Genomic DNA, 25,194 nt, shown 5'->3' with positions numbered 1-25,194 from the left:
GATCTCAAGATCTGTCAATGAGGATTAAACATAAGCTCCATAGTTAGCCTAATATGGCTTCTTCAGGGTCTGGTCTCCAGCACCACTTTTTCAGTTTCTTTCCTTTTTTTTTTTTTTTGAGATGGAGTCTCACTCTGTCATCCAGGCTGGAGTACAATGGCGCGATCTTGGGTCATTGCAACCTCCGCCTCCTGGGTTCAAGCCATTCTCCTGCCTCAACCTCCCGAGTAGCTGGGACTACAGGCACCCGCCACTGCGCCCGGCTAATTTTTGTATTTTTAGCAGAGACGAGGTTTCGCTATGTTGGCCAGGCTGCTTTCAAACTCCTGACAAGCGATCTGCCCACCTCGGCCTCCCAAAGTGCTGGGATTGCAGGCGTGAGCCACCACGGCCAGCCAGTTTCATCTTTCAGTACAATCCCCTGCTCCCCACCTGCTCCGCCCCGGACTCCTCGCGGGTTTCTGCACTGCCCAGCCGTTCCGTCCCGCCCTGTTCCGGCGCTGCACGTCCCTTCAGCGACGCTTCCTGCCCGCGACTGCAAGTCAACCTTGGAGGCTGCTTCTCTTCTCCATCCCGGAGATGAAGCACGTCACTCTTGGATGCTTGAAAACGGTTCATATTTTCCCTTTACATTTTGTTCCAAAATGTTTATGTGAAATACTAGGATCCAAGAACACACACTGCTGCGCTTGCTTAACCAGGTCGGGTTGAACCAGTTCACCCTCTCCGCCCCAATCCCGGTGAGGTGACTCCCAGCCCCGGAGCAACCAGCCTGGCCCGACAGCGGAGGCCCAGGCCCGCCGGACTCGGGTGCCGGGACCTTCCCGGCAGGGGATAGCCCGGACAGGCCGCAGCCACGCTTGACAGCTGAGGAAAACCCGCTCCGGCGGAGGGCGACGCTCCGAAGCCGAGAGTGACACCGCAAGGCGCCGGAACGGATCAGCGCCCTTCACACCTAAGACCGGCCTTCCTCCTCCTCACCCAGGACGCTCCCCGCCGCTGCGCTTGTGGTTTCCAGCTCTCAAGCCGTCAGTCTCTCCCCACACAGCTGAACAGGGAAGCAAGCCAGCGGCGCCCGGGGACAGAGCATGCGCAGCAGCCTCAACGCGTGGTCCACCACTCCGCCCCGGCAGCGCAGCCCGCGCACGCGCACGCGCATGCGCCGCGTCCCGGCCTCCCTCCGGCCGCACCTCCACACGCCAGGTCAGAGGCCGCGGGGCGGGCCTTGGTGACTCGCGCGGAAGCGCCTTGTGGACCCTCGGAAGCCGCCCGGGCAGCAGAGAGGCTGCGCCCACAGCCTGGCACCCCGAAGGCAGGGTCTCGGGACCGTTCCGAGCCGGCTGAACCCCTTCGGCCCCAAGCGGCCGCATGAGTCGGGGGACCATGCCTCAGCCCGGAGCCTGGCCGGGCGCGAGCTGTGCCGAGACACCGGCGCGGGAGGCTGGGGCCGCGGCGCAGGAGGGCGGGAAGGCGGCGGCAGGCGGGCAGCCGCGGTCCGAGATGCGGTTCCCGGCCGAGCAGTGAGTGCAGGGGGCGCGGGTTGGGGGCGGCGGGCTGGGCCCCTCCGGAAGCCGGGCTGGGGTGGGGAGTCGTCACGGAGGGTCCCTGGGCGTCCTCAATTCTGAGTGAGGCCGTCGACGACAAGGAGGGATTGCCAGACAGTTTTGCCCGTGTCCGATTGCATATTTTCCCCCCAGAGCCCCTCACAATTCTCATCACACAGTGCCTCCCCTCCCGTCTCATTTTTGATATCTGCATGTCTGCAAAGTTAAAGTTCCAGAAACTTGGGAAGCAAACCTGAAAGCGATGAGTTTTATTACTAACTCCCACTAGATCTTTCCTCCAGCTTGGCACAGGGAGGAAGTGAGGTCGCCCTGCCGCAGCCGCGGGAGAACGGAGCCACGCGACATGTTCTTGGAGGCGACGTCCCACCTGTTGGATAGACTTTGGACCGAGTCTGACCCATTCTCTTTGACCCTTTAATGGCCTGACTTGTATCCCTTCCCCCTTTTTCTTTTAAAAAAGAGAGTCAGTGCTGGTTAGATCAATTTCTTACTGTACTGTGAAGAAGACGGTTTGGGAAGAATTCATAGTTTCTGCAAGGGTCGGGGGTACACGTGGAAGCAGAATAGAAACTCAGAGTGAAAGTTTTCTGCACTTTCAAGTTCTAGGCACCTATAAATGCTCTTGTAATTTAAGAAATAGTGAAAGCGCTCAACCAGTTTGACAGATCTTTTAATTGGCTGGAAATTTAAATTTAAGATGCGTAAAGCACCGCTAGAACTTTAGGAAAAAAAAAAAATCCTGAAAAGGGGTCCTTTGGAGGCCTGTTAGGTAGATATTGTGTTATAATAACACATTTGCATAGTACTTAGACATTCTCATTTGTTGAGAATCCCCTTGGGATGATGTTATTCACACTTAATGGGATAATGGTCACTGGAAAATAAGATAGAGTTGGTGGTCTCAAACTCCTGCCCCCAGAACTAGGCAGTAAGTGAAGTAAGTTAGTGAAGTTGGCCAGGACCTGGAGAGATTGTCTCTCTGTTGGGAGGCAGGGTCCCCTATGCTCAAGCTAGCTGCTGCATCTTCTGTATTTAAAGAATCCAGCTGTTTGGGGTTTTGTATGAAATATGCTACTTTTTAAACAGTGGCACTTTTTTTTTTTTAGTTGAAACCACTGTACACATCCATGTGTGAGTTGATGTGTCCTGTGGCAGCCAGTTTGCTCTCTGGGTTAGAGTCTGTATTAGGCCATTTTTGTGTTGCTATAAACAAGTACCTGAGGCTGGGTAATTTCTAAAGGAAAGGGGTTTAATCAGCTCATGGTTCTGCAGGGTTTACATGAAGCTTGGTGCCTGTATCTGCTTGGCTTCTGGTGAGGCCTCAGGAAGTTTTAATTCATGGCAGAAAGCCAAGTGGGACCAGACAGTCACTTGGCGAGAGAAGGACCGATAGAGAGAGAGAGAGAGAGAGAGAGAGAGAGAGAGGTAGGGGTGCCACAAAGTTTGAAACAACCACATCTGGTGTGAACTTGGAGTCAGCACTCACCTGTCACCATGGGCATGGCACTAAGCCATTCATGAGGATTCCAAATACCTCCCACCACACTCCACCTACAATACTGGGGTTTATATTTTAACATGAGATTTGGAGGGGACAAATATCCAGACTATCATTCTGCTCCTGGCCCCCCAAATTTCATGTCTTTCTCACATTAGGAAATATAATAATCTCTTTCCAACCATTCCTCAAAGTCTTCACTCATTCTAGCATCAAGTCCAAAGCCCTAAGTCTCATCCAAGACTCAGCTCCTTCCACCTGTCAGCTTGTGAAATCACAGACAGGTTATTTAATTCCACAAATTCCTGGGACGTGGACACAGTGCAGGCAAATTCTTTGCTAGGACATAATGGGTGACCTTTACTCCAGTTCCCAATAACTTCCTCATTTCTATTTGAGACCTCATCAGCCTAGCCTTTAGTGTTCATATTTCTTTTTATTTGTTTTACTTTATTACTATTTTTTATTGAGATGGAGTCTCGCTCTGTCACCCAGGCTGGAGTGCAGTGGCACAATCTTGGCTCACTACAACCTCTGCCTCCCAGGTTCAAGTGATTCTCCTGCCACATCCTCCCGAGTAGCTGGGATTACCGGCATCCACCACCATGCTTGGCTAATTTTTGTTTTTGTTTTAGTAGAGACAGAATTTCACCACGTTGGCCAGGCTGGTTTTGAACTCCTGACCTCAAAGCGATCTGGCTGCCTCAGACTCCCAAAGTGCTAGGATTACAGGTGTAAGCCACTGTGCCTGGCCCACTGTCCATATTTCTATTAGCATTTTGGTCACAACCATTTAACCAGTTTCTAAGACGTTGCAAACTTTCCCTTGATTATCTGTCTTCTGAGCCCTCCAAACTCTTCCAACCTCTGCCCACTACCCAGTTCCAAAGCTGTTTCCACATTTTCAGGTATCTTTATAGCAGTGCTTGACCCCTCAGTACCAATTTTTTGTATTACACTGCTTTTGCACTGCCATAAAAAAATACCTGAGGCTGGGTAATTTATAAAGAAAAGAGATTTAATTGGCTCATAGCTCTGTAGGCTGTACAGGAAGCTTGGTGCGTGTATCTGCTTGGCTTCTGGTGAGGCCTCAGAGAGCTTTTACTCATGGGAGAAAGCCAACCAGGACCATGCGATCACATGGTGAGAGAGGGAGTGAGGTGGGGGTGAGGTGCCACAGACTTTTAAGCAACCAAATCTTGCGTGAACTCAGAACACACTCATCACCAAGGGCGTGGTGCTAAGCCATTCATGAGGGATCTACCCCCATGATCCAATCACCTCCCACTACGCTCACCTCCAACCCTGGGGATTACATTTCAGTATGAGATTGGTAGAGTAGGAGGTGGGGAGAAGTACCCAAATCATATCAGAGACTTACCTCAGACTCTACAGAAGGTTAAATAGGGGGTCTCTTGTCCCCAGCTCCTGCTCCATGGGCCCATGCTGGTTCCTAATTGCTGCTTTGCCTTCCTCCTGCCCTGGTGGTTAGAATCACGTGCACTTAATTTGATGCCCTGACCCATGTTGCACCTCAACCCCAGCTGTTTCATGCCCCCTGAGCAGGGCAGAAACTTTGAAGCCAGACCATGTTCTCCAAAGTATATGTAGTTATTTGACAAGTTTTCTGGTGGTTGTGATTCTCAGTCTGAACACCTATGAAAACAGACAATGGTAGGAAGAAGTGCTCTTTCTTGAAATGTTTTTGTGGCACAGGTCCCTCTTCTGTCTGCTGCTAGTGGAACTGTATAGACTTAGAGCTGAAAGGAATGCAAAAAAGCTAGCCTAGGTTTGTCATTTTACACATTTGCAGATTTGTTAAGTGTAGCTTGGCTAGAGAGACCCTGATGCATCAGTGGGAACCTCCCTTGTCTCTTCTGTGCTTCCTCAGCAAAACCAGGCAGAGATACATGGTTTATAGTAACAGCCAGCTTCACCTTTTTTTTTCCCCCTTGGTTTGCTTCCCAAGTTTGCCTATTAATAGATGTTCTAGTTTGTGTGTGTGATTTTTTTTAAGCAGCTTAATTTTGTTTTCTCATTTTTTTGTGTGTTTGATTATCTCATTCTCTTTTACCTCTCATAAGATGGGGCAGAATAGGAGAGGTGAGTTTAAGATGTCACCTTTTGAACATCATGTCTTAAATTTTGGACTTTTTAGCCTTTTTCCATCTTTCTGATTTGGCAGTATCTGGGTAGTGGGCTATTTCTCTGTGGTATCTTCATGGGCTAGACAAACTGTACTACAGGTATCATATAAACATAAAGTTTGCAATATAAGATATTTATGTCTATTCTTGCATGATGATATATACAGCTTAATAGTTGAGTATCAATTTAAATAGTGTAATGTCCATTTTTAGTCTGTTTTTTTTTTTTTTTTGTCATTGGAGCCAAGGCCTTTCTTTCCACCAGATAGTTGGGTTTGCTGTGCAGAGGAATCATTTAAAATGTTTGCACTTAGAAGTGTGAACACCGTAAGACTGTAGAAGTTTTGAGATATCCTACAGAGTCATTTTTAATACATTCAGTGGACAGTAATTACAAATACAAATCATAGCCCAACTTCTGCAGCTGAATTAGACATTCGGGATGTGATTCTGAAGGCTGTGGTGATGGGTAGAGAAAGAGATGGCTTATTTCCTAGGCAGCACAGTAGGTTACTCTGATTCCTTTCCACTAAGCTCATCACATTTCACAAGGGAGAGAAGTGAAGGAAGAGAAACATATAAACCACATGGATAAGCTGCTTTGTTTTTGTTTGTTTGTTTGAGACAGGGTCTCTCTCTGTTGCCCAGTCTGGGGTGCAGTGGCACAATCATGGATCACTATAGCCTCAACTTTTTGGGCTCAAGGGATCCTCCCACCTCAGCCTCCTAAGTAGCTGGGGCAACGGGTGCATGCCACCATACCCAGCTTTTTTTTTTTTTTTCTTTTCTTTTTGTGGAGACAGTCTTTTTGTTGCTCAGCCTAGTCTCAAACTCTTGGGCTCAAGCAATCCTCTTGCCTCAGCCTCCCAAAGTGCTAGGATTATAGGTATGTGAGCCACAGCACCCAATGATAAGCTACTGCGTAATTGCAGTTATTCTTTTCCTCCCTCCTTTTCTATCTCCCTCCCTTCCTTTCTTCCTTTTTCCCATCGCTAATCAGCGCATTTGAGAGATGTGGTTGGCTCACATCTCCTGGACAAGCCCTAAGGATGGCTCAAAACATAACTTAGAGTCACATTTGAGGAGATCTTATGACAGACCAGGTTAGTTGACATTCTTTAAACTCCCTCTGCTGATCTCCTATGCTGTATTCCCTGCTTACTCCACTCCCAACATGTGACTCCTGCTATCTGGTCCTGGGACATGGTTGGTGGCGAGGCCAGAATTTCTTAGGGAATTGGGAAGAGACTACTCCATGGCCCTTCTCTGAGCATGAGACAGGATTTGAATTTGTGGAGGCGTACTGTTGGTGAACCCCTCTGAAATTGAAAGCAATTTTATGTATGTTTCTGAGCTTAGGTTCTGATGAAATCTAAATTCTCAAAGTGGCTGTGAGCAAAAAAAGTGGCACATTGTTGTTCTTGTGGATGTATTTTCCGCCCCACCCCACCCTTAGATGCTGCTACAGTTTGGAGTAGGGATAAAGTCCACTTTCTCCCAACCTGATGAAGAGCCTGCTTTGGGTTCCAGAGCTGGGATGTTGCTAAGAATCAAACCTTATTGAGAGTGGCTCATTGACCCCAGTTACCTCTGGAAGTCACATGGAGTAGCATGAGCCAGTCATGGAAAATCTACTTGCAGAAGAGGTTGGAATTTTGGCCTGGGTGCCGGTACTTTCCTGTATTTGATGAGTTGTTCACCCATCTCTGAACCACAAGTGGTGGAGAATGGCTGGGTTGAGTGGTCTTTGCTTTTCCTGTGCTGGTGTGGGAAGGTGTGTTAGTATCACATTGGTTGACACTGTCTCACCAACACTGCCTTATTGTTGCCATTAGACTCATAGGACAGGCTAAGTTAAGTATGATCTGCAGGGTTCAAGTCCAGAGAGCTGAATTAAAAAAGCCATACTTAATTCTTTTAGACAACCAAGGTTCATAATGACAAGTGATTAAAATTCTGTCTTGTTAGCTTTGCGTATATATTAGAATTGTTTTTTTTTCCTATTACATGTTTACTTGAATCAGAAATTGAAAAATTGACTTCAGAGAAATGTTTTCTGCTTTACTGAGCTCTTTTTTTTAATTCATGGCTTTTGTTCTTGGGAGTAGTGTAATTTTGTGTCTGTATAGTAAGCATGTTTAAAATAAGTTTTCAAAAATTGGTTGGTATGTAGATGTTTGAACAGAGCAAGTGGTTCTATAATAATTTAGTATGCAACATATAGCTTACTCAGTTGGATAAATTGCCTTAATATCAAAAAGAAAATATTTTATCTCTAGGTTAAGACAAAACAGGTAAATAGGCCAAGCATGGTGGCTCACGCCTATAATCCCAGCACTTTGGGAGGCCAAGGCGGGTGGATCACCTGAGATTAGGAATTTGAGACCAGCCTGGCCAATGTGGTGAAAACCAGTCTCTACTAAAAATATAAAAATTAGCTGGACATGGTAGTACACACCTATAATCCCAGTTACTTGGGAGGCTGAGGCAGGAGAATCGCTTGAACCTCGGAGGCTGAGGTTGCAGTGAGCTGACAGTATGCCATTGCACTCCAGCCTGGGTGACAACAGCGAAACTCTGCCACACACACAAAAAGAAAATAGGTAAATATTGTTTAATAGGAACTTGAAAATATACATATACAGTTTAAAATAATGCCATGGTGCAAAACTAAGAATTTTCTAATTAGGAACTGTTAGCAGGCGTGATGGCCCATACCTATAATCCCAGCTCTTTGGGAGACCAAGGCAGGAGGATCTCTTGACCCCAGGACTTTAAGACCATCCTGGGCAACATAGTGAGACCCTGAATTTATACAAAATTTAAAAAATTAGCTTGATGTGGTGGTGCATACCTGTGGTCCCAGCTACTTGTGGCTGAGGTGGGAGGACTGCTTGAGCCTAGGAGGTCGAGGTTGCGGTGAGCTGTGGTTGTATGGCCACATTCTAGTCTGAGCAACAGAGTGAGATCCTGTCTCAAAAAACATATACATAATTTTTAAATTGACTTATTTTTAAATTATACGTATTTATGGGGCACGTGATGTTTTGATATACATAACTATAGTGATCAGATCAGGGTAATTAGCATGTCCATCATCTCAAACGTTGATCATTTCTTTGTTTTTGGGAACGTTTAGTATCTTTCTCTTAGCCGTTTCAATCTATATAGTAGATTATTATTATTATTATTATTATTATTATTATTTTTTTGAAACGGAGTTTCGCTCTTGTTAACTCAGGCTAGAGTGCAATGGCACGATCTCGGCTCACCACAACCTCTGCCTCCTGGGTTCGAGCAATTCTCCTGCCTCAGCCTCCCGAGCAGCTGGGATTACAGGCACACACCACCATGCCCAGCTAATTTTTTGTATTTTTAATAGAGACGGGGTTTCACCATGTTGACCAGGATGGTCTCAATCTCTTGACCTTGTGATCCGCCCACCTCGGCCTCCCAAAGTGCTGGGATTACAGGCTTGAGCCACCGCGTCCGGCCTTGTAGATTATTAATTATAGTCATCCTACAATGGTATAGAACACTAGAACTTACTCCTTCTATCTAACTGTAATTTTACCCTTTATTTGTATCCTTTAACAAATTTTAACTGTGGAATTGAGTGTGACTGCCAGGAAATAAAGTCATTTAGACTTTGGCTTAACTTTTCTTTAACATAGACCTTTTTGCTCTGGTGATCATCTGAGTCATTGAGCTTCAGTGGTTTCTTCTGTGTCAGAGTGTCTACCTCCCCACTGCCACCCCAACTTGACACACAAAAGGTTACCAAATCCCTGTTCTTCTCATTGTTTTATCATCTTCCCATCCCATAACAAAAACTTAAACTCTCTACCTGTTTCAGATTCCCAGGTTTTAGTATAATTTCATTTTGTCATTATTTTCAGCTTTATTATTTTAATACTTAATTAAAGCAAAAGTGTATTGAGTGAAGCATTTTTTTTTATTTGATGAAATTTTATTCAGCAATAAAAAGGAAAGAGTGAAGCTTTGTTTTTTTTTTTTTTTTTTTTTTTTTTTTTTTTTTGGTGGAGATTGGGTTTCACCATGTTGACCAGGATGGTCTCAATCTCTTGACCTGGTGATCCACCCACCTCGGCCTCCCAAAGTGCTGGGATTATACGCGTGAGCCACCGCGCCCGGCCGCATTTTTAAAATAACATTTTTATTTTTATTTTTTGCTCTGTTTCTTCTTTTCTTCCTTTCTTTTTGCTTATCTTTATCTTAGATGGGTAACTATTTCATTCTGGCTGCGAACTGTCTTCCTTCCTGAATATATTGATTGAGATTCGTTGCTCAAACCTAAAACTTATTCTTCTGGATTATTTTTTAAAATTCAATTAATTAACTAGTTAATTAATTTTTTTTAGTCACCTGGGCTGGAGTGCAGTGGTGTGATCATAGCTCACTGTAGCCTCCAACTCCTGGCTTAAGTGATCTTCTCTCTTCAGTCTCCTCTGTAGGGGGGATTACAGGTGAGTGCCAGCACACCCAACGGATTTTTTTTTTTTTTTTTTGTAGACGTGGGGTCTTGCTTTATTGCCCAGGCTGATACTGAACTCCTGGCTTCAAGCAGGGTTATTTTTATTTTAATGGTGGCCTTCAGTAAAGGTGATATTACATTTTCTGTATGTCCTTGGTGGCCATCAAGTTAGCAAATGTTCACACACAGGATCTGAGTGAAATCCAGTTGTGGTTAAAGCAATTTGAATATACTCTGGTTCTCTTACTCTGTTTCTGCTTTGCTTTTTTCCTGTATCCTAAATCACTGCTTTTTATTTCCAGCAATTTCCCATTCAGCTTCGCTTTGCATTTAGTTCTGTTGTTTCTTTCTTTCCTTTCCTATTTGGCCTTCATGGGAATTTATATTTGTGGGATGGAGAGTCGCTTGTTTAGAGAATCTCCTCCGGGTATTGGTTTTGGATTTCGGTTATTTTGTAGATTAAAAAGGAAGAAAACAAAAGTGGAGCCAAATGTACATGCAGTATAGCCACTTTCGTTCAAAGTACAATTTTCATGACAAATATATTCATAGACTTAGACTAAAGAACTGGAAGAGGAACCATGTAGCTTATATGGCCTCTTCCTGTCTTCTCATTTTGAAGATGAGAAAACTGAGGCCAAGGTTGGGCAAGTGGTTTGCCCAAAGGTATGCTTCCGATAATGATACCATTGAAAGTAATTTGCTGAAATGACTGTTCTACAGGATTAGAATTTGTCTGTTTGTCTCTTATAAAGCCAGGAAGGAGACTGAAAGATGTTGTTAAATTATTAAGAGAAGAACAAACATATTTGGTCACTTTTTATTTTAGGCCTTTGATGTATGGTCCCCATGAATCAGGTTTCTGTTTGTTTTTAACTCTGGCATGGGCTCCAAGGGTGACATCACACTTTTTACTTGAAATCTCACTGGAAGCAAGAGCACATGGAAAGTACCTTTTCCTGATACTTGTTCCCTCATCCCCACACTTTAAAAATACACACAGTTACATATTTAGAGAGAAACAAATAAAAAATGATCATTGGTCAGGTTGTTCATTAATACTTTGCACCAGTGGGCATAAAATGAGAATTAATAAGAACAGTTAACTTAATTTTGAGTGCTAATTATTTTCCATGTATCTGTTTCTTAACAGTAGCTCTTTGAGGTGAGTAAAGGGCTACTGCCATTTTGACAGGTGGTTAAATCTAGATGCCGAGAGGTGTAGTTACTCTAGTCATACAGCTAATAAGGGCTGGAATGAGGACTAGTTAAATAAACCCTGGCAGTCTAATTCCTGGGTCCCCATTCTAACCCTTGCACTCTGCAGGGGGCTTACCCAAATGGCATGCATTGTGACATGTTAGGCAGTGGGCAGGTCAAGAATTGTGGACCATTCAGGAAGAGGGAATATATGAGTGAATCACAAATGTGCAGGCGCACGATAGTGTTGGTCGGGCGTTTGGACTGAAGTGTGAGTAGTGCATAGGGAAATAATGTGATGCAGGCTAGAGTGGTGGGTAAGGTCATAATTTTGATGTTAGTTTTCTGAGTGTTTGGACACCACTGAGAGGTTTTAATGGGGACATGTGAGACTCCCTTCCACAGTCTGCCCCTCACAGTACCTTTTCTTCATCTGTTTCTTGCCCTCTGACCCCTTCCTCTTTCCTCCAGCTATACTAGGCCACGTACCAGGAGCTAGGGTGGTGAGGGAATTGGGGGTAGGGGTATCTCAGTCATTCACTGAATTTCTTTTTTTGTTTTTAGCCTGGCACCTCCTCCTTCATGTGTTTCATTGAGTCTGCAGCCTTATGTGAGGATTGGGTATGCTTTCATGAGGCAGAAGTATGGGGAATTGGAGGTCTAATCATTGCTATGTGAACATCAGCAGTTCTCTTTGTTTTCTGCTCAGTGTGTTTCTCATGCTCCCTGAAAGACTTGGTGCATCCGATTTCTGAGCCTTTCTGGAGTTCTGCCAGGTTTTCTGGCTTGCCTTCCGCCTGTGCCCATCCACCAGCCTTGGCTTCCCTGTCCCGTGTCATTTATCATTTCATCTGCTTTCCACCTCTTCAGACGTTCACCTGTCTTCTGGTTTCATGAAAGAGAGAGTTGGTTTTTCTATTTCCCTTTATTGTCATTTTCGGATGAATCTTGAGGGAAAAAGGAGGCGTCTTCAAACCACAAGTCCCATTCTTCATCATTGCCTAGCATCTAGTGGATTTTTTCCCTTTGTAGTACTTAATGGGCTCTTGTTAGTTAACTAAAGCCCTAGAGACTCTTAAGGAAACTCTGAGTAAGAAGTCAGTAGTGGTGGGACAGTGGGAATATATGCCACAGCTGCATGAGCGGCTGGTTGAATGTGGGGCCAGGAAACAGGAGGAGCTCGAGGAGGTTTTTCAGCTTTGGCAATTTGTAATTGGTAGTCTTTTCTTGTTTTTAAGGTAGCTGTTGTTGGGTTTGCTTGTGACATGTTACAAAGGTCGGCAATGGGCCTGCATTCCTATATAAATACTTTTACCAGCACTATCTCCATTCTTGGAACTTGACAGAATCAGTTCAGGAGCTTCACTAATAAGATGCATGCTATGATGTCTAGATACATAGTTGAAGCATTAATAGGCATTACAAATAAAATGACCTCAGAACCATGTAGCAAATGAAGTGATGTAACTTGTCTTATTTAAAGTAAGAAATTCTGAAGTAGAAGAAAGTGATGTAATAGAAGCATATTCATCTTTATCCTTAACATGTAAGACCCATATTATATCAGATTATCATCATGTAAAATGAAAAAAGTTAAATCCTTAGTGTATTATGCATTTTATAAGCAGCTGTGTAATAGGACGGAAAATGTCAGTGCAACAAGTGAAAATGTCTGCTTTGGTGTGATTTCAGTGAGGAGGACATGTACCGTGCTGCAGATGAAATAGAAAAGGAAAAAGAATTGCTTATACATGAAAGAGGGGCATCAGGTATGTTTGGAATTGTTTTATTTATAGAGTTCTTATTTATAGCAGAAAATGCAGTTAAATCAGTATATCCATTTTCATAAAATATTAATGTGTACTTCTTAGGAAATATTCTTATGTATATGGTCTTATCAATATTGATTATTTGTTTTGGTGAGGTATGTTTAGAGACTGTTGTTGCCTGAGGTTTTTAAATTTTAATGCAAGCATTCCCTCTGCATTCTTTACATTCATATCATTTTTTGCCCCTGTGAGGATTATTTTGTTTAATGTCTTGACACCATCCTCTCTCTGTTCTTGATTTCCTTATATTTTTAGAGGGAGAGTTCAGATTTGAAGCGCATTTTTCATTTCAAATAGAAAGACTTCACTGAGAGACTGGCTATGCGCATCTTTGTATGCAGATAGCCATATGAATGTGATTAAGTAATAAGAAAGACAGTGATGGGATCAGTAGCACAGAGTCTCATCGTTTTGTGATTTCATGTCTGTGTTTTTCTTGTCTTGCCTGATCTTACCCCTACTAGGATTCATTGCTGCTGGAGTGAGGTGTTACTCTTGGCCCCCTCCACTGGTCCATGGAGACTTAGCTGGCAAGGTTGCATGTGATGTACATCCTTAGTTCCCTGACTGCCCTCATGCAGGAGCCACATAGAAATAACTCTGATTTTGGGATACTCCATGAATAATTACAAGTGGCATTTTCTCTCTCATTAACATGACTAATGTATAAGAAGACTATAAAAAAGGTTATGGAAAAATGGAATTAAAAGCTAGAAGGCTGGGTATGGTAGATCATACCTGTAGTCCTAGCACTTGGGGAGGCGGAGGTGGGTGGATTGCTTGAGTCCAGGAGTTTGAGACCAGCCTGGGCAAACAAGGAGACCCTGTTTCTACAAAAAAAATACAAAAATTAGTCAGGTGTGGTGGTGCATGCTTATGGTGCCAGCTACTCAGGAGGCTGTGGTGGGAGGACCACTTCCTCCTGTGGTGGGAGTGTGAGGCTGTAGTGAGCCATGATCGCATTGCTGCACTCCACCCTGGGTAACAGCGAGACCCTGTCTCAAAAAAAAAAGTGTGTGTATATATATATATGTATATATATATATATATATATATATATATATATATGCACTTTATTTCTCAACCTAAGCTCCATCAGTTTTAAGCCACTTTTAAATGATGATACCAGCCATTTGTTGAACTCATCCCTAAAGAACTGACAGGCCTGGGAATTTAATGATGTGAATGTAGCAGTCTTTTTTACATTACAAGCTGAAGAAAAATTTGTGTCCTTTTTTAAAGGCTTCTTAAGATTCGGAAACAAAAGGAAGTCAGAAGGAGCCAAATCAGGACTGTAAGGTGGTTGCCTAATGATTTCTCATCAAAACTCTTGCCCTTGTTTGAGAGGAAGGAGTAGGAGCATTGTTGTGATGGAGAAGGACTCTTGGTGAAGCTTTCTCTGGCATTTTTCTGCTAAAGCTTTTGCTTTCTCAGAACACTCTCAGAATAAGCAGATGTTAATTGTCCTTTGGCCCTTCAGAAAGTCAACAAACAAAATATTTCAATATTCCAAAAAACTGTTGCCCTGACCTTTGCTCTTGACCAGTCTGCTTCTGTTTTGACTGGATCCCTTCCACCTCTTGGTGGCCATGGCTTGGGTTGTGCTTTGTCTTCAGGATCGTACTGGTGAAGCCAGGTTTCATCTCCCATTGCAATTCTTTGAAGAAATGCTTCGGGGTCTTGATCCCACTTGTTTAAAATTTCCTATGAAAGCTTTGCTTCTGTCAGCAGCTAATCTGGAAACAGGGGTTTTGGCACCTATGGAGTGGAAAGTTTGCGCAACTGTAATTTTTTAGTGAGAATTATGTAAGCTGAACCAGTTGAGATGTCTATGATGTTGGCTATTGTTTCTGCTGTTAATTGTTGGTTCCCTTCAATTAGGACACCAGCAAGATTAATATTTTCCTCCTGAATTGATATGGATGGTCTGACACTGCAGGTTTCATCCTCAGCATCATTATGTCCCTTAGGAAAACGAGTTATCCATTTGTAAGCTGCTGATTTCTTTGGGGCATTGTCCTTATAAACTGTTGATAAATCATAAGTGATTTCATCGTTCTTTTGCCCATGCCTCACCATAAATTTGGTGTTTTTTCTTGCTTAAATTTTAGCAGAACTCATGTTGCTCTAACGGGGGCTCTTTTCAAACTGATGTCTTATCTTTCTCAGTGCTTTAGACTGGATTCTGTTCATACGTGTTATAAAAAGTTAGTTTGAGTTTATCATGGCACCAAAAAAAATTGAAATCCATCCGTAGCTTTTTCATAAAACTCATTTTCCATGAACCTTAGAAGACCCTTGTCTGTGTTCTGGTTTTGAGAACTAGCTTCTGTTTATGGCGAACAAAAGCATTGCCATATGTGATTAGGAACAAATGATACACAGTGTGGTTTTTATAATACTTTTTGAGCCTTTCTCAAGAAATTGGTGAACACTTCACTGTGGTAGCCACAGGAGATACTCTTTGTGGTGGTGTGTTCTGGGGCTGCACTGTTTTCAGTCTTCCATGAAACTTCAGAGAATGCTTAGTCTCTATTGCTGTGGTTGCTCAAAATTTCATATAGGGTGCAGTGTCCTCATTAGTTAGATTCCTAAGAAGAAAGTGCATATTCAGCTGGTGTTTGTTAACCTGCTGACAGTCTATAGGCTTTCTGTTGTGATTCTCTTCTGTCTGGCATTGTACCCCACATAGGCAATTAGGCTTCATAGTGGGTCTTGTAACTCCTAGCTTTAGTCTGAGAGTGAAATGGATCCCCTTACACTCCTTGCATCTCAGACCTTCTGGGTTCAGTGTCCTTCCTGAAATAATATTTACTACCCTCTCCCCTGAAGCAGAGCCCAGACTGAGCAGAAAGTTTTCTTATCCTCTCTGTTAGGGAAAAGATTTTTTCCACCGTACCTGGGAGTTGGCAAATTATGGCTTTGAGGCCAAATCTGACTTACCACCTGGTTTTATAAATAAAATTTTTTCTTTCTTTCTTTTTTTTTGAGACAGAGTCTTGCTCCGTCGCCCAGGCTGGCCTGCAGTGGCATGATCTCGGCTCACTGCACCTTCCACTTCCTGGGTTCAAGTGATTCTCCTGTCTCAGCCTCCTGAGTAGCTGGGATTACAGGCACATGCCATCACGCCCGACTAATTTTTGTATTTTTAGTAGAGATGGGGTTTCACTATGTTGGTCAGGCTGGTCTCTAACTTCTGACCTCGTGATCTGCCTGCTTCGGCCTCCCAAAGTGCTGGGATTACCTATTGTCTGTGGTGGCTTTCATGTGTGGTAAAGTTGAGTAGCTGTGACAGAAACCTTATGGCCCTCAAACCCTTAAGTTTTATTTCCTGTCTGGCCCATTACAGACAAAGATTGAGATTCCTGTCTTATTCTACCCTCTGTTTGAGAGTCCCTGCTTTCCGGAGGGGTTTCAGTTTTAACGTCCCATCTTCTGGGGATCTGATTCTTGTCTTTGTCACCCATGTGGTGGTTAAAGGTCAGTCCTCTTTGTTATTTCAACTCCTGGCTTTACCACTCTGGTTTTCAACTTCCTTATTTTTCTGTTTTTTATTTTCTTGCCTTTCGAAATGTCCTTTTTTGAAAATGGCAGAGTCTGTGTAGTTTGCAACTAAAGAAAGGTGCTGTTTAACTCCGTAAACTGCTTGAGGTCAGGTACAGCCTTGTCCTTCATCTCCAGCTCCTAGCCTGGTACCTGGCATGTAGTAGCCATTGGAGTCCTCCTTACAGAGGACCACAGTAGAATGGGAATTCAGGTATTTGATGCTGCCAGCTGTGCTGGTACCCATTTTCCCAACCCTCACAGCCCCACATAGGCCTCTGATACAGCACTTGATTATGGCCTGTGGCTTGGTCTCTTGGCCTGTGTGAGGGCTTGTGCCTCCTCTCCTCAGTCCTGAGGTGCTGGGCTTGCCCCACCCTGTTCTGGTGGCCAGGTCTTATCTTGATGTGCACAAGAATGAGTACTGCAGGGAGGAGAGCAGGAATGTAGATTTCCTTTCCAGGAGGCCCTTTCTGAGCTGGGCATGTGCTTTCTGTTCAGGCTCATAACCCTACCTGGAGGAACAATGGGGACCAATAGGTCCTGATTCTGGATGTTTGCATTTCTTCCCTTTTGGGCAGGTGAATGGAAAGACGGATACATGAGAATGCGTCCATCCACCAAGCAGACATGCAAAAAGTATTTCTTGAATTAAAAAAAAAAAAAGAAGGTTCGTTCTTTAAGGATTGGCTGTGCAGCATTGGTCTTCATTGTCTTTATATATTATACCTCAGGAGCCTGCTTTGCTTTTAATGTATGCCACAAATAAATATGTCTATGCTATCTGTATATGTATTGTTTTCCCTTTTATGTAAAAGATTACTTTTCTTTATAAAAAGATTCACAATGAGATTTTAAAAAATTAGCAGTCCTTAAGAGTTTACCTAAAAAAATTAAAAAAAAAAATTTACCTAACCTGCAAGGAGGATTTTGTGCTCCTAATCATCCTAATACCCATCACACCGTGGTTTATAAGCGCTTGTTGTCTTTTCTTCGGTAATCCATAAGGCCCTTGAGGATAGAATCCTATCTTCATCACCTTGTATTCCCAGTTCCTAGCTCAGTGTTTGGTACATTTTAGGCACTCGGTAAATATTTGTTGAATTTAGTTAAATAAAACATTTATTTCATGTACAATTTGCTCAGGAGTAAATATGTTGTAAGGTACTTCCATATTTATATTCTAAAATCATTGCTAGCAGCTACACCTTCAATAATTTAAAAAGGAAGTTGAGATGTGCCAAAGAATTTACCTCCTTTTCTTCCTAAAACACACGTGCTTATATGCACATGTGTGTGTATATGCATGTACCACAAAAACCCAAAACCGTGTACATTGAACTAGGAAAATCTAAAGGCCTTTTTTTTTTTTTAAAAAAAAACTATAACATTTATCTGATGGTGAGTTGTATTTTTAATTTTGGGGGATGTGTTGTTAGAGTCAGGTGAGGTCCATGGATTAACAGACATGGAGAGTTCTGTTAGTTTCTCGTTTATTATCGACTACTTACAGCTTTTTGGGATCAGGGTAGTACATAAATACATCAAGATAATTAAATGTAATTTTTGTTATAGTAGGTGTTATTTCTTTGTAAAATGGTTATAAAAAAACTACTCATTTTTAGAAGTGTTTCTCATAGTTCAAACTGTCACATCTTTAATTTGATTAGAACAGAATTCATGAGCACTTGTGTGTCAGTGCAGCTCCACATGCTGAGGACATAACACAGCTGGGAAACAAAACAAAGTCCCTGCCTTCAAGGAGCTTGTGTTTTACTGTATTTTTGTATGGGTGTGTATTTGTGTGTGGGGGTGATGGGGTGGTACAGAAAAGGATTTCAGGTATTGATGAGTGCTAAGAAGAAAAACCAAATAGTATAAAAGGAATAGAGAGCAAAAGTGTGTGTGATACTATAACACAAGGTGCCTGCTGACTCTGGAGCAGAGGCCTACATGGAGGGAGGGAGCAGCGTTGCAGGTGTGGGGAAGAGCAAGCCAGGAATGCTGGAGAGTATTGGGAGGATGTAGCCCTGTCAGTGTGGGGAATGGTGGGAGCAGAGACCAGAGAGGCAGAGAGGGGGACTGTATGAGGAATAAGGCCATGAGGCAGGAGCCTCTGGAGCTCTGTGAGCCCAGGAGTGATCAAAACCATCTGACTCATGTTTAGATGTGTCATCCTGGCTAGCCACCATGTGGCGAATGGTCTGGAGAGTGTGGTGACAAGGGACACCCATTGGGAGACCACCGTGGTTATTCAGGGATGAGGTAATGGTGGTCTGGACCAGGGGGTAGGCAGTGGTTGAATTCTGGATTTTTTGGCATGAAGAAAGAAAATGAAGAGGGAAGGGTAACCCCCAACTAAAGCAGTATTCTGATTATGCTTTGATTTATTATTTGCTTTTTTTTTTTTTTTTAAATTCTTTAACAGAACCAAGATTAAGTGTAGCTCCTGAAATGGATATCATGGACTACTGCAAAAAAGAATGGAGGGGAAATACACAGAAAGCAACATGTATGAAAAAGGTATGACACAGATGCACGTATTTCAGGTCTTTCAAATAGTCTCTCGTAAGTTGTTATGTCATTTGATATTTTTAGACATTAGTTAAGATGACTGCTATAGACTTTATTATTGATGTTCTAATTTTAGAGATAAGGAAATAGACTCCAAAGATAAGGGATTTGTTTTAAGTCACAATATTAGTATAGAATCAGCATCAGTTACTCAGTAACTTAATTTCTTGGAAAAACATCTGACTCTGCTGTTCAGATAGGGCCAGCCATTGGATATCCTCTTGGGGCCATTTGGGAATGCCCTTTTTGGCCTGGTATTGTAAAATAAAAGCCTCAGGGATGCCTCAGGCCTATTCCACACTCCTGCTTCCCACAGCACATTGGGTTTGCTTACACACCTGCCAGTCCTGGGGCCTAGAACCTTCTTGCACTCCCTACACAGGAAAATCAGGAATTACTTCTTTCATTTAAGGTGTCCCAGGAGCTGCCCCCTCCCAATCTCATTGTATAGATTGGTGTCTCGAAGATAGTTCCCAAGGCTGTGGGATGACATTGGGGACTTGTATGATGTGGTCCTGCTGCGGCTCTTTGGGCCAGTTCATTACTCAGCTCAGTCACCTGGCCAACATACATTACACAGCTGATCAAGCAGCAGACCCTGTGGGCTCTACCCTCAGATATATACCAAATCCAATATTATCGGTAGGATGAACCATGTGAATAGCTCAAAAATAGTCAAATAGCAGATTTAACCCAAGACTTCCATGACCTCCTGAAACCTCTGGGTTTATCTTTTGCTCATTTTTCTCTTGGGATTATTTACATTATGAATTTGAATGCGCTTTTACGTTAGAGATACTGACCATCATATTTAATAGAAATACCTTTAAATTTTTTTTGGTTAGGATTTTAAATTTTTAAATTTTTGAATATTTAGTCTTTTCCTTAGAGCTCATTTTTATAGAAAATATTGCTCATCTTTCAGCATGTACTTCGACTGCCCATGGGCTGACCTTAGTAAAAATCTAGCTGCCACTTATAAAGCTCTGAGAGAAGGTGATAGCTCTCTGCAAATCCGATATGTAGATGCTTTGTGTTTTTAGGCACTTGTTAAATAACTCAATTATGAAATACCTGGGACTCTTAGCTCCTGCCAGAGGTTAAGAACATTTATATTTTTGCTGACTATGCTGTTGGTCACTTGCAGATTTTCTAGCCTATAGCCCTATATCATCAGGACCCATGGCAGTAATTAGATATCTCAGATACCTGAAAACAGCTTTCACCTCTGTTCTATTTTAGTCCTTATTTGTGTAATTATTTATTTTTGTTTTGAATATTCTTTAGGAAGTAAGTTTATACAAAGCCAGATTTAATTTTATTCTGAAATAGATGAGTAATTTATGCATTTGGAAAGGTACAATTGCAGTTGAATTTGCCATCTTAAGTATTCTGGGGTAATTGAGGTTTACCGTAGGCAAGAAGTGCATAATTATTAGTAGGTGTGATTCTGCCTGATGGAACCTTATGTGTTACAGTGGTTTGACCACTGAATAAGAATGCAACTCTCAAAATGTTATTGTTGGGGAAAAAAAGTACTTTTATATTCATTTAAAACATTATCCTATGACTTGAACCTTGAAAATAGCTAATGATAAGGTTCTAGTATCTGGACACCCAGGACAGAGGTGGTCTGCATTGCGCCCACTCCTTGATGCGGATACCACTTCTTTCTTTGTGTGAGTGCAGGGTAGGAAGTGGGTCTTGAGTGACTGTCAAGGAAGACTGGGATGAGTTAAAGGGCTGACTGGACTCAGGGCCAGGGAGGTGACAAGGCACTTAAGTCAGTCCCAAGGACTGTGCATGTGTCTAGCTGGAGAAGCCAGGCACCATGCCTGCTGGGGGATCAGAGTCACTAGGATTTTATGGTGTCTTTTCAGGGTACATTTCAGAATATCCATTTGGATTGCTATTTTTGAGTGCCCAAGCATGCCACTGAACATTTTCATTTCCTTGTTTCACTTCCAGACTGAGCAAGAGTGACACTTCATTTCGCTTAAAAAAAAGAAAAAAAGGCCGGGCCTGGTGCCTCATGCCTGTAATCCCTGCACTTTGGGAGGCTGAGGCAGGTGGATCACCTGAGGTCAGGAGCTCGAGATCAGCCTGGCCAACATGATGAAATCCCGTCTCTACTAAAAATAGAAAAAAATTAGCTGGGCGTGGTGGTGTGTGCCTGTAATCCTAGCTACTCAGGAGACTGAGGCAGGAAAATTGCTTGAACCCGGGAGGTTGCAGTGAGCCAAGATTGTCCCACTTCACTCCAGCCTGGGGCAACAAGAGCGAAACTCCGTCTCAAAAAAAAAAAAAGAAAAGCCTAACAGAATTATTTTTCAGCCATCTCCTGGCATATAGACTTATGTTATACATGCACATATACACAGCACCCCCACCCCTCACACTGCCTCCCTTTGTTTTTTAGAAACTTGAGATTTTTCTATATTTTCTTTTTTTTTTTTTTTTTTTGAGACGGAGTTTCGCTCTTGTTACCCAGGCTGGAGTGCAATGGCGCGATCTCGGCTCACCGCAACCTCCGCCTCCTGGGTTCAGGCAATTCTCCTGCCTCAGCCTCCTGAGTAGCTGGGATTACAGGCACGAGCCACCATGCCCAGCTAATTTTTTGTATTTTTAGTAGAGACGGGGTTTCACCATGTTGACCAGGATGGTCTCGATCTCTAGACCTCGTGATCCACCCGCCTCGGCCTCCCAAAATGCTGGGATTACAGGCTTGAGCCACCGCGCCCGGCTGAGATTTTTCTATATTTTCTTAATATGAAGATATAAACTTAGTTTGTCTCTCTTTTTTTCTTGCCTTTTTGTTAAGGAGTTTAGGGTCACTTAAAACGCAGATTAAACCTTTCAAAATGTTGGTTGCCAGTGAGTAAGTGTTACAACAATTGCCTAGAAAGGGACATAAAGCTCCAACATTGGGCATCTTCCCAGTGATTCCAGGCCTAGTCTTTTCCACAGGAATGAATCTTCCTATCTCAAGTCAGTAATGACCACTTTGAATTCTTTCATGCCTTTTCCCAGGGCTATGAGGAGGTTTCTCAGAAGTTCACCTCCATACGGCGAGTCCGTGGTGATAATTACTGTGCACTGAGGGCCACGTTGTTCCAGGCCATGAGCCAGGCTGCTGGGCTGCCACCCTGGCTGCAGGACCCAGAGCTCACGCTGGTACGCTGCTGCTGCAGGTTTGAGTCCAAAATGTTTCAAACAATTTTTGTGAGAAAACTTTCCCTTTCTGTCCGTGCTACCTGCTAGTATTGTCTGCAGTATCATGTCAGCATGTGGGTTTATTCAGTTTTGTGTGGCTGGGATGATTTCACATAGTAAAATGACCAAAAATAACTGATGTTTCCCAGAAGAGAAAAATGATAAAATTTATACGAACAGTTTAGTTGAATTAGAGTGCAGACGTTTGTAAAAAGCACTTAGGAACAGCTAGATTTCAATTTTGTGTTTATATTAAGTTGGCTGCATATTTTACTATTTGAGAACCTGCTAGGGATTTAGAATACACATTTCTTTAGTTTTTAGCTATAATTCAATAAATTAGTACCTTTGGCAAAGTGTGAGAAATGGCTTAATAGGTGGCTGAATAGCAACACTAGAGAGATGATTACTGTCCCATGGAGTGGGGCTTCCTGAGGAGCTGAGAATCAGCCTGTCCCGGGCCTGGCCCTCTTTAGTGTTTTAAATGTATCACATGGCAGACATGCCCTGGGAAGTCATGTTTGTGCATGTCCTGACATGCATAAAGTCACATAGTCGGGTGGGTGATAGTCTCAGGGTTATGGTCAGAAATGATTGGTCAGAGATAGCAATATACCCATGTAACAAACCTGCATACGTACCTTTTGTATCTAAAATAAAAGTGGAATTTTAAAAAAGAAAGAAATGACCACAGCTACCCAACGTTCAACAGTCACCACCCTGCTCAGTCAGCAGCCATTAACATCAAAGCAAGACCCTCCACCAGCAAAAAGATTACAACTTGCTGAAGGCCCAGATGATCATTAGCTTTTTTTTTTAACCAACAAAATATTTTTAAATTAAAAAGAAATGACAGTATGACATTAACTGGAAGAAAATGGAAAGTCTTATGCTTAAATTTAAAAAAATCCAAAACCTGGAAGTGCTAGCTGTGGGAGATTGGCTTTATAGCAATTTATGAAGAGAAGGAAAAAGATGTTAGGATTTTAATTGATTGCAAGGCCACTATGATCCTGCATGAAGTGTGATGGCCAGCAATGATCACAAAGCCGTAGCTAAATTTTATTTTTATTATTTTCATGTTTTGTATGTTAAGCAAAAAGACCAACCTGGCTGCATTTTAAAAGGAATGATTCTAAGAATTAGGCAATGACAGCCCCACATGGAGTGACAGCCCCACCTTGAACTGAGCTGGTCAGAGCCCGTCTCCAGCTTGGTGCCTGTATCCTCCACAGGTGGAAATGTGGCCAGGATGTTTCATCACATGCTGGGAGCAGTTGAAGGAGCTGAGGTATTTTCCTAGAATAAACAAGACTTTCAGAAGAACTTATTATTGGCTAAGCTAGAGGTCTTTTAGGTAGATGAGAGATCACATGTTCCAAAGGGCAAAACCAGGACTGATGGTTGGAGGATACTGCCCATCTGTTCCACGATTATTTAATAAACCAGTATAAAATTGGCACACCTATATCAACTGTTAAAATGACATCTGGAGCCAAGTGTGGTGGTACCTGTAGTATTAGCTACTTAGGAGGCTGGGATGGGAGGATCACTTGAGTCAGGAGTTCAAGGCCAGCCTGGGGACCATAAGGAGATCCCTTAATGTTGAGGAGTCTATTAAAAAAAAGCAAAACCAACATCTGGGAAAGATATTTTCTTCCAAGCAAAGAAGTATGCCATCTGAAACAGATTTTTCAATATTAACTTATTTCTTTCACATAAAGGCAAGAGAAATGGATATACTAGGCTATTTTTTCTTTTGTAAATGATGACATTTATTAGTAAAATATTTCAGAATTGTTTGTCAGTTGGCAAAAGCATTCCTATGATTGGATATAAGACCCAGCTAGAGAAGCAAACAATGATTTCACTGTTTTTGCTTTGCTTTGTTGTAACTTCTGTGCTTGACAACTGTAGCTAAGTATGTCACAATTTCTAGATTGTGGTGGCATGTGCCTATAGTCTTAGGTACTCAAGAGGCTGTGCCCCTGACAACTGTAGCTATTTTATATTAATCTACAAATCTATATTTCTAGATTGTGACATAGTATCCTTCTTAATTATAGGCAAAGTTTTCCTTTTGAGGCTTTGCCTTTAAGGAACTGTTTAGAGTTATGGACTTACTTGACATTAAACTTGCATTTTTATGCTTTCTGAGAATCTGGTGTCCTAAGTAATTAATTAAACATATAAAATTGCTTAATAAAAGTAAAGTACAATGTCCCCCTGCCTCCCCCCCCTTTTTTTTTGCTAGCAAGATGTATTTGAATAACATCTGCCATATTAAAAATAGTCTGGGTAGATTACATTCAAACTCTTATCACTGTTAGAGTATGTTGTATGGGTGAGTGATAGGGTTTTAAGGTGGTTTTTCCGACTTAATTTGAGTACTGTGAAAATAGTTTAAAAATTCTTAAGTGTTATTTTCAGTTTCTTTTTTTATGTGTATCAGCTATTACATTTTTCTGGGAGCATAATTTAATTTCTTGGTCCCTGCGGTTTGGTTTTTGTTATCTAATTTTTATTGAATGCCAGGAGGCCTCTGTCAAGGAGAGAAAACACAGTGTACCTGCGTGTGGGTTTGGTATTTACGTTTATTAAACTTTGGGTCTAAATGTCAGCTGAAGAATGACTTTGTTCTTTCCTTGCTCTCATGCAGCTAGAGAACTTGTCCTTGTTTTGCTGTTCCAGCCCTTAGCAATTTAACATAGTTTGAAAACTTCCTTCACCTAGTTCATTTTGTGGTATCATGTCTGAGACATGATTGGATGACAGATTCAAATTCAGCACATGCTTTGTGTCTGAGGGGCCAGCGAAGGAAGGAAGGAGGGAAGGAACCCGTGATCTTAGTCTGGTTGTGCAAATCTCTCAGGTGTCCTGCAGGTCCTCCTGTGGATACCTTTCTGTTCCTGTTCTCACTTTGCCCCTCATGCCCCACCCTTCCCTTGGAAGTCCCACTGTGACAAGGGCTTTGTTGAGCGAGTGAGTGTTTCTTGCAGTGTGACTGAAGGAAATCAGGGTGGAAACTTTAGCTAGCTTTTATCTGCTTCTTTTTGCAGATTGAGAGATGTTCTCTGTGGCATTTTGCTGTCTTCTCTTTTAGAACATCATTTGGTTTTAGGGTATTAAA

General features: G+C 42.6%; 1 protein-coding gene across 1 annotated transcript in view; it reads left to right on the top strand.

Annotated features, from left to right (window-relative positions):
• Positions 1-1,181: 1,181 nt before the first annotated feature.
• Positions 1,182-25,194, top strand: part of OTULIN (OTU deubiquitinase with linear linkage specificity) — a 33,616-nt gene continuing 9,603 nt past the window's right edge. Inside the window, exons 1-4 of the mRNA XM_003932488.3 lie at positions 1,182-1,520; positions 12,598-12,674; positions 18,706-18,800; positions 21,882-22,025. Coding sequence (XP_003932537.1) covers positions 1,369-1,520; positions 12,598-12,674; positions 18,706-18,800; positions 21,882-22,025 — 468 coding nt within the window. The 5' untranslated portion in view covers positions 1,182-1,368. The remainder of the gene's footprint in view (positions 1,521-12,597; positions 12,675-18,705; positions 18,801-21,881; positions 22,026-25,194) is intronic.

The sequence above is a fragment of the Saimiri boliviensis genome, chromosome 1 (assembly GCF_048565385.1).
Source record: "Saimiri boliviensis isolate mSaiBol1 chromosome 1, mSaiBol1.pri, whole genome shotgun sequence".
NCBI lineage: Eukaryota > Metazoa > Chordata > Mammalia > Primates > Cebidae > Saimiri > Saimiri boliviensis.
The sequence above is the reverse complement of the archived record's forward strand: the minus strand, read 5'-3'. Positions and strand labels throughout refer to the sequence as shown.